We start from the raw sequence: 9,530 nt of genomic DNA, 5'->3' as shown, positions 1-9,530 counted from the left end.
ATGAGCCCAATCATCCCCATACCATGCTCATGGACCGATGCCATTTATCACAGGCGTGATGTCATGAGTTTCTTAATAGTATCATTCCTTATTGAACGTGTTTTTTACCATACAACTCTTGTAGGTGACCGTAAATCTCAGAAGCATTTATAGCTTCCTGATAGTTGTCATTTTTACGTGTTTTATTACATTAGTTTTGTGTGTCTTTGCATTGTTCATTTTAGCATAAGCATATGCAAATGATTTTGTCTCATTTCTACGTGATGAAATTGCAGGTAAAATGGCCGAAAAACTGGAATCAGAACTAAAATGTGCAAACCAAGAGGACGGCGGGCAGAAAGGTTGGCGCCCGAGCGGTAATATTCTACCGCTCGGGCGTGATATGTCAATTGCGAAGTTAATGTCCAGAGGATGTTGCGCTCGGACGGTAATATTCTACCTCCCGGGCACAAAAGGTGTGAGTTCCGAAGAAATTGAATGAAGACTTGGCGCTCGAGCGATAAGATTCTACCGCTCGAGCGAGGTTGGCTGCGAGAAAAAGTTGAAAACAGAGGGTGTGGCGCTCTATCGGTAATATTCTACCGCCCAAGTGCAACTTAATTTTGGAAAGATTTGCTGGCCGATTTCTTCCCTAATTTTCTGAAGGAGGCAAAAAAGAAGAAAGAGGGGACGAATTCAGACATAATCGAGCAGCCAACAGAAGCCTTAGAGAGGATTTTGCGCATGGATTGAAGATTTTGAGATATCCGAGCACCGTTCCTCGCACTTTCGTCACGAATAGTATTTATAATCTAGTTTTTATCATTTAAACATTGTTGTGTTTATTTTTACTATGAATTCGAGTACCTAAATTACATTTTTGTTGCGATTAAAGGGGATCCTGCTCCGAAACTGATTTAGTTAATTCATATTTCGATTTTTAATTTATTCTTGATTATGCTATTGAGTTATCAGTGTTGTTAGAGCGTAGCTAACTTCAATAACAAATTTTATATCGCGAGTGAGTTCGAGAGAATAGCTTGTGATAGGAACGAGTAGCATAGTCCGTGGATTTATAATTTACATAGAAATATGAAATTGGATACGCGCCGATAGTCATAGTCCAGTAGGGAGAAAACTAGGGGATTTCATAGATCGATATAAGATTCACTCTTGATAAATAATTAAAGAAATTTAATTACTTCACTGAGTAGAATTAGTTTGGCATAGCTCGAGAGGGCGTGTTCAATTGAATGGAAAATCATGTCGGAAGCGTAGATCACTATCGAACGAATTAAGTAAATAATGAGGGGTAGGTGAACTGAAATTCTCAACAAATTCATTTCTCATTGGATCTTAATTAACCATTCTAGATTTTCTATCTCTTTATTTTACTCTTGAAATTTAGCTTTGAGTTTTTATTTTTGCATAGTAGTAGAAAACAATCATCAAAATTTCGTTGCTAAAGATCTCATAACTAGAAATAATAATTGCAAAATACAGTCTCCAGTGGAACGATACTCGTACTCTAGTACATTATATTATAACTTGACATCGTGCGCACTTGCGATTATTTGAAGCTTAAATATTATTAATTTTGACCAAGAGTTTTACAGTGCAAGTTTTGCTCGATCAAGTTTTTGGCGTCGTTGCTGGGGAACTGTTAATTCACTATTTTATTTTTAGTTAATTTCTTTAGCATTGTTTTATTTTTCTTAAGCTAACACTCCATATTCTATTTAAGATATCTTTTCCAGTGTATGCCAAAGTCACTTGACGTGGAGCTTGAGCAGTTTGACCCATAAATGGAAAGAACTTTCCGCATAAGAAGACAGCAGCAGAGACTGAAGGAACTGATGGAGAGGCACGAGCACGAGCATGACGAGGAACACCATGGAGATAGACTTGTCAAGGTGCCACGCCGCATATCAATGCTAGAGTATGCCCAATCTTCTTTGGATGGTGGGCGCCCCAGCATTGTGAGACCTATTGTGCGGGCAAAACAATTCGAAATTAAGCCACTATAATTCAGATGATTCAGAATACAGTCCAGTTTGAAGGATCTGCATTAGATGACCCAAACACGCACATCGCAGATTTTCTTTAAATTTGCGATACTTTTAAATTTAATGGAGATTCTGATTATGCTGTTAGGTTGCGTTTATTTCCTTTCTCCTTACGTGACAAATCTAAAGCATGGTTAAATTGTTTGCATGTAGGTTCGATCACCACATGGGAGGACATGGAGAAAGCATTTCTTATTAAATACTTTCCTCTATCTAAGACCATGAAGCTGCGGGCAGATATCACCACATTTGCTCAATTCGAGCAAGACTCTTTATATGAGGCATGGGAGCATTTCAAAGATCTATGGCGGCAATGCCCACATCATGAATTGCCACTTGGGTTAGTCGTTCAAACCTTTTATTATGGCTTGCTTACTCTTAATCTTACTATGATAGATGCTGCTGCTTGTGGAAACCTATTTAGAAAGACTGCCGAAGAAGGATATAAGTTGTTGGAAGAAATGGCGGCTAGCAGCTATCATCCTCAGTCTGAAAGGAACAACCGGCAGAGAAGTGCAGGAGTTAAACAGGTAACTGACTTTTCTGCTAATACTGCGCAACTTGATGTCTTGAACAGGAAATTGGACAGCTTGAATATGGGTGGCACGGATATGCGTCTTCAAGAGATATTTTGTGATAAGTGTGGAGGTGAACACTTTGCAAAGGACTGTCAAGATGGCAATCCCTTTTATGTGAAAGAAAAGGCACCTATGAATCAAGTGGGAGTCCAAAACCGTCCAAGGAATGATCCGTATTCGAACACATATAATCTTGGATGGAGGCAACATCCCAACTTCTCATGGGGTGGTCAAAACAGTCAGAATCGACCACAGGGAGTACAACCGTATGGGAAACAACCGATGTACAGATCTGACCCCCTAGAGAAGAAAAGTCTAATTTGGAGCAAATGATGTCTAAGTTTATCTCGTCCACTGAAACTAGACTCCAAAACAAAGATGCATCGATAAAGGGGCTAGAGAATTAGATCGGACAGTTACCTAAGATGATAACAAGTAGAGAGTCGGGCACCTTGCCAAGTAACAGGGAGACCAATCCAAAAGAGCAAGTGAAGGCCATCGCGTTGAAGAATGGGAAAGTTTTAGAGTCTAGAGAAAGGGAAAAAGTTAAGTACTGGATGAACAGACTGAGACATCCAAAGGTAAGTTTTCTAACTCTACACAAGCACCCACTAGACAATCAAAAGTTGTTGTACCTCCTCCTTTCCCTGCAGCATTTAAAAAAGCAAAACCGGATGCATAATTAGGTAAGTTTCTTAAGATATTTAAAAAATTGCATATCAATATTCCTTTTGCCGATTCTTTGATGCAAAAGCCTAGTTATGCTAAATTTTTAAAGGACATCTTAGCAAACAAGAGAAAATTGGAGGATCACATGACAGTAAATCTAACTGAAAATTGCTGCTTTGGTGCAAAACAAGATCCCACCGAAACTTAAAGACCCAGGGAGTTTTTCTATTCCTTACATGATTGGTGATGTTGTTTTTCATAAAGCCTTATGTGATCTTGGTGCAAGCATTAACCTCATGCCTTTGCTGTGTTTAGGAAACTTGGATTGGGAGAACCCAAGCCAACGAGTATGTTTTTACAGCTAGTAGACCGATCTGTCAAGTATCCACGAGGAGTTATTGAGGATGTGCTAGTGAAAGTGGACAAATTTATTTTTCCTACAGATTTTGTGGTGCTAGACATGGAGGAGGACATAGAGATGCCGATGATATTGGGGAGGCCATTCCTTGCAACTGGCAATGCCCTAATTGATGTGAAAGAAAGGCAGTTGAGATTGAGAGTAGGAGAAGAGGAGATTACTTTTGACGTCTTTAACGCACTTAAGCACACACTCATTCTGATAGTTGTTTTAAAATTGATGCTTTCGATTAGCTTGGGTGTGACTATGTGCAGGATGCTATTAAGGATCCTTTGGAAGCCACTCTCACTACTGAATTGAGAGAAGACAAATTGGATGAGGAGAAAGCTGAAATAGTGGCATACCTTAATGCCAACCATCCCTGGAAGAGGCCAATAAAGATTCGATTAGCGAACTTGGGGGATCGGAGAGACTTAACCCCTCAGATGTCAAGCATAGCGGAGCCACCAACTCTTGATCTCAAGCCATTGCCTCCACATCTGAAATACGTCTATCTAGGTGAGAATAATAAACTTCCTGTGATTATTTCTTCTGATTTGACAGATGTGATGGAAGACAAACTGCTGAAAGTTTTGAAAGCGCACAAGAGTGCATTTGCGTGGAAGGTGGCAGATATCAAAGGGATCAATCCATCGGTCAGCATGCACAAGATATTGATGGAAGACAAATACTCACCTCTGTTGCAACCTTAGAGAAGATTGAATCCAAAGATGCAAGAGGTAGTAAAAGCAGAAACTATCAAACTCTTTGATGCATGCATTATCTATCCTATATCTGATAGTGCATGGGTAAATCCTATTCAATGTGTGCCAAAAAAAGGTGGGATTACTGTTATCACAAATGAACAAAATGAATTAATACCCTCTAGGACAGTCACGGGATGGCGCGTGTGCATTGACTATAGGAAATTGAATTATGCCACCCGTAAAGACCATTTTCCACTTCTCTTCATTGATCAAATGCTTGAGAGGTTAGCGGGTCATGAGTTTTATTGTTTTTTGGATGGGTATTCATGGTATAACCAAATAATGATTGCGCCTGGGGACCAAGAGAAAACTACTTTCATTTGTCCTTATGGCACCTTTTCCTATAGACGGATGCCTTTTGGTTTGTGTAATGCCCCTACCACATTTCAACGATGTATGACCGCGATATTTCATGACATGATAGAAACTTTCCTTGAAATATTTGTGGATGACTTCTCGATATTTGGCTCTTCTTTTGTTGACTGTTTGCAGAATTTGAAGGTGGTGTTGATGAGATGTGAGGAGTCGAATTTGGTGCTGAATTGGGAAAAGTGTCATTTTATGGGACAAGAAGGCACAGTATTGGGGCACAAAATATCAGAGCCTGGAATAAAGGTGGATAAGGTAAAAGTAGAAGTTATCAAGAACTTACCACCTCCGACATCCATAAAGGGAGTTAGAATTTTTCTAGGGCACGCCGGTTTTTATTCGGCGTTTTATTAAAGTTTTTTTCAAAAATTGCCAAACCTCTATCTTCTTTACTTACGAAAGATGTGCCGTTTGATTTTAACTCTTACTGTCTGCAGGCATACGAGGATTTAAAGGAGCGCTTGGTGACAGCTTCTGTTTTGGTAGCACCAGATTGGGATCTACCCTTCGAGGTCATGTGCGATGCCAGCGATACTGCGGTTGGTGATGTTCTTGGCCATTGGAAAAACAAGGTATTTCATACAATATTCTACGCAATTAAAACCTTATATGCTCAACTGAATTATGCAACCATCGAAAAAGAATTACTTGTAGTAGTATTTGCGCTTGCCAAGTTTCATTCATATCTTGTTTTGTCCAAATTCATTGTTTACACATACCATTCTGCATTCAAATATTTACTTGCTAAGAAAGATGCAAAGCCACGCCTATTTAGGTGGATTTTATTGCTACGAGAATTTGATTTAGAAATAAAGGATTATAAGGGTGTTGAGAATGTGGTAGCGGATCATTTGTCTAGATTGGAGCTGATTAGTACTGACTATGTAGATCATGCCATTAATGAATGGTTTCCTGATGAGCAGCTGTTTGAGGTGAAACACTGTCATTGGTATGCAAACTTTGCTAACTTTCTTGTCACATGCACATCACCACCCAATCTATCGTTTCACCAACGAAAGAAATTCTTTTTTGACATGAAGCATTATTTTTGGGAAGATCCATTTCTGTTTAAGATTTGTACAGATTCCATGATAAGAAGGTGTGTTGCAGAGGAAGAGATGAGATCGATTCTCAGTCATTCCCATGACCGTGAGGTAGGTGGTCATTTTGGACCAACAAGGACGACATCTAAGGTACTTGAATATGGCTTCTATTGGCCGACACTATTTAAGGATGCTCGTTCTTATGTGCTTGCTGGTGATAAATGTCAGCGGACAGGTAACATCTCTAACCGTCATGAAATGCCATTGAACAATATCATTGAGTGTGAGGTTTTTGATATATGGGGGATAGACTTCATCGGACCGTTTCTCAGTTCGTTCACGAATAAATATATTTTGGTTGCGGTAGACAATGTGTCTAAGTGGATTGAGGTAGAGGCATATGCCACTAATAATGCTCAAGTGGTCCTGAAATTTTTAAAGAAAAATATTTTTAACAGATTTGGAACACCACGAGCAATCATTAATGATGGTGGTACTCATTTTTGCAACAAACTATTTGAAAAACTTTTGAGCAAATACGGTGTCACACATAAGATCTCTACCCTCTATCACCCCCAGACGAGTGGTCAAGGGGAAGTGTTTAACCGAGACATTAAATGGATTTTGGAAAAAGTGGTAGGTGTCAGTCGGAAAGACTGGTCTCTAAGGTTAGATGTTGCTCTTTGGGCATATAGGACTGCTTTTAAAACACCTATAGGCACTACACCATATAGGCTACTATTTGGTAAAGCATGTCATTTACCTGTAGAGTTAGAGAATCGGGCATACTGGGCAACAAAAGCACTAAAATTTAACTTTACTGATGCAGGTGAACGACGTCTACTTCAATTAGATCAGTTGGAAGAATTCCGTGATCTGGCATATGATCTCGCATTATCATACAAGGAGAAGACATCATGACAAGAAAATCATCGAAAGGGAATTCAAGGAAGGTAAAAATGTCCTGCTCTACAACTCTCGGTTGCGACTGTTTCCCTGAAAATTGAATTCGCGATGGTATGGTCCATTCGTTATTTCTAAAGTATAACCATCGGGAGCTGTAGAACTGCAAGATGGAAAGGATGAGAAATTTACGGTCAATGCCCAGCGACTGAAGCACTACATGGGTGGCACAATTGAGCCACAACTTGGAATCCCCAATTCCAAGACAATCCAAACTGAGACTGACCAACAGTCAAGCTCTCGACTATAAATTGAGAACTACCTCTCTTTTCCTTATCTTGCACTTAATTTGAATTTTTTTATGTTAGTTTATATTTTTTATTTTTATTGTTTACTTAAGTATAAAAAAAGATAAAATAAAATAAAAGTCGGGGGCGGCGAACCTCCTCTGCCTGAAAAAAAAAAGAAGAATTCCAGCGCAATCGGCGCTTGGGCCGTAAAATTATACAGCTCGGGCGCGACTGCACATAAAGTCGTGACTTTCTTTTCCCTTCCCCCATTCTGCACACCAATTTTCAAATCCTTAACACAAAATTTCGCACTCTTTCATTTTTTGCAGCAAATTCACTCGCACATTACGATTCCAGTACCGTGGTCGCACTCTTCCTTAAGCATCAAGCATCTCCCGCTCTCCGGTCATCTTTTACAAGACACAGTCACCATCTCTATATTCTATCACCATGGCTCCCAAGAAACAAAAAGGTAATCCCGGTTCTTCCTCTTCATCTTCGTCAATTGATAGAACCCGATTTGTATATGCAACGGCTAGGGCTTGATATGATCATGCTAAGATACATAGCAACCCAATTGCGGAGAGGGGATTTCGTATGCTATTCGAAGATAGGCACTTAGGTACTATTGTGGAGTTGGAGAGGCGGGCAGGGATGGGAAAAGTTTGGAAGTCAGCCGAATTCTGCTGTTGTGTCTGTGGTTTGAGAGTTTTATACCAATGCGGGTGAAAGGACGGATGGCAAGGCCTTTGTTCGGGGTAGACTCGTGTCGTTCGATTCGGCTACGATTAACACCCTTTTAGAAACACCCGAGGTAGATGACTCCACATTCGAGGCATTGGTTGCTGCCCCTGATTACACTGTGATCCTTGAAACTCTGTGTCATCCAGGGGCGACCTTGAAACCATTGGGAGGGCCACCGAGTTGTTTTGATGAGATATATTGAAGGCCGGCATTTCCCTTTGGTATTTGTTTTTGGCGAGGAGAATGATGCCGGTCTCCCACAAGAGCGATGTACAAAAATAACGGGCCGTGGGGTTATATGCTTTAACGCACGGCTACAACATCAAAGTGGGCAAGCTCATCAATTCTGAAATCATGATGAGCGCTCATAACAGCCACATCAGACTTTTCTTTCCCACTATCATATCAGAATTGTGTGCAAGGGCGGGGGTTGTGTTCCGTGATGATGAGGAATGGCTGCAGCCGATGAAGGCTATTTGTGTGGAAGACCTACAGAGGAAGAGTTCGAAGCGTCATAGTGATTTCCACACTCACGAGGGAATTACAGGTAGATCGAGTACTGCTGTACCACGCCATCCACAGCCCCGCAGGCGATCCCAAAATGGAAAAACGAATGAGACTCTTATATTCATGGCTCATCAAGATCAAGTGAACTCGAACTTCAATGAACATTTCGCATATGTCGAGTACATGATGCGCACTATGCTTGTCCAAGCCTATTCGTTGTTATGATGTTCAATATTCAAATAGCGGAGATTCACGAAGAAGTATTGCGCTATTTACCAATGAGTGGTATTATATGACTGATCTTTTGGTAGGAAATGTTCTTTATTTTAGAGATTTTTCCTTTAAAATGTTTTCTCGTACGAAGTGGTAATGCACTTCCACGTGCTTTGTTCTCGCATGAAACACTAGATTTTCTGCCATGCGAATTGCTGACTGATTGTCTCAATGCAGTGACACCGCATAGTCAACAGTGAATATCCTTCATGAACTGCATCAACCATTTTCTGAGCCGCCATAGCTGCTGTTCTATACTCCGCTTCTGTGGTTGACAGTGACACCGTCGGTTGTCTCTTGCTGCACCAATAGACTGCTCCTAAACCAAGCCTGAACACGTTTCCAGTTGTTGATCGACGCGTGTCGTGATCACCAGCATAGTTGGCGTCGCAATAGCCAACTATCTTACACTGTTCTCCTTTCTTATACAGAAGACCATAGTCAAGTGTTCCTTTCATGTACCTCAATATTCGTCGAAAGTGAGGTTTCTTTGGATTTTGCATGAATCGACTAACCACTCCAACTGCATATGCGATGTCAGGCCTTGTCAGGGTTAGGTAGATCAAACTCCCAACTAATTGTCTATACATAGTCATATCTTCCAAATCTTTGCCTTATGCTGAACATAGCTTAGCATTAACCTCCATTGATGTCGAGATAGGCTTGCAGTTGAGCATTCCATATTTTTCCAAAAAATCTGTAGCATATTTATGCTGACCCAGAAAGAAGCCTTTCCCTGTTCGATCTACCTCGAGTCCAAGAAAATTCTGGAGCTCTCCAAGTTCCTTCATTTGGAAGCGTACTAATAGATTTTCCTTTGTTCGACGAACTTCCTCTACATCTTCTCCTGTGATGATGAGGTCATCCACGTAGACCAACACTATCACCAACTTACCATCTCGAGCCTTAACGAAAAGGCTAGAGTCTGCAGGCGCCACTGAATAT

At 40.6% G+C, this 9,530-nt stretch overlaps 2 protein-coding genes and 1 non-coding gene across 3 annotated transcripts; 1 reads left to right on the top strand and 2 right to left on the bottom strand.

The window, feature by feature from the left end:
• Nucleotides 1–2,270: 2,270 nt before the first annotated feature.
• Nucleotides 2,271–2,376, bottom strand: LOC142513015 (small nucleolar RNA R71). Its single transcript, XR_012808984.1, has one exon. It is a non-coding gene; the product is annotated as a small nucleolar RNA R71 (small nucleolar RNA).
• A 2,044-nt stretch (nucleotides 2,377–4,420) lies between these two features.
• Nucleotides 4,421–8,007, top strand: LOC142504994 (uncharacterized). The gene is made up of 7 exons (XM_075617823.1): nucleotides 4,421–5,080; nucleotides 5,263–5,397; nucleotides 5,641–5,774; nucleotides 5,925–5,979; nucleotides 6,058–6,156; nucleotides 7,391–7,533; nucleotides 7,794–8,007. Exons 1-7 carry the CDS (start codon nucleotides 4,421–4,423, stop codon nucleotides 8,005–8,007), a joined length of 1,440 nt encoding a protein of 479 aa, XP_075473938.1.
• Nucleotides 8,008–8,716: 709 nt separating this feature from the next.
• Nucleotides 8,717–9,181, bottom strand: LOC142504993 (secreted RxLR effector protein 161-like). The gene has a single exon (XM_075617822.1). The coding sequence runs from the start codon at nucleotides 9,179–9,181 to the stop codon at nucleotides 8,717–8,719; it is 465 nt and encodes a 154-aa protein (XP_075473937.1).
• Between the last annotated feature and the right edge of the window lie 349 nt (nucleotides 9,182–9,530).

This window comes from Primulina tabacum, chromosome 10, assembly GCF_025594145.1.
Source record: "Primulina tabacum isolate GXHZ01 chromosome 10, ASM2559414v2, whole genome shotgun sequence".
Taxonomy (NCBI): domain Eukaryota; kingdom Viridiplantae; phylum Streptophyta; class Magnoliopsida; order Lamiales; family Gesneriaceae; genus Primulina; species Primulina tabacum.
Note: the sequence above shows the minus strand (reverse complement) of the source record. Positions and strands in the feature narration are given on the sequence as shown.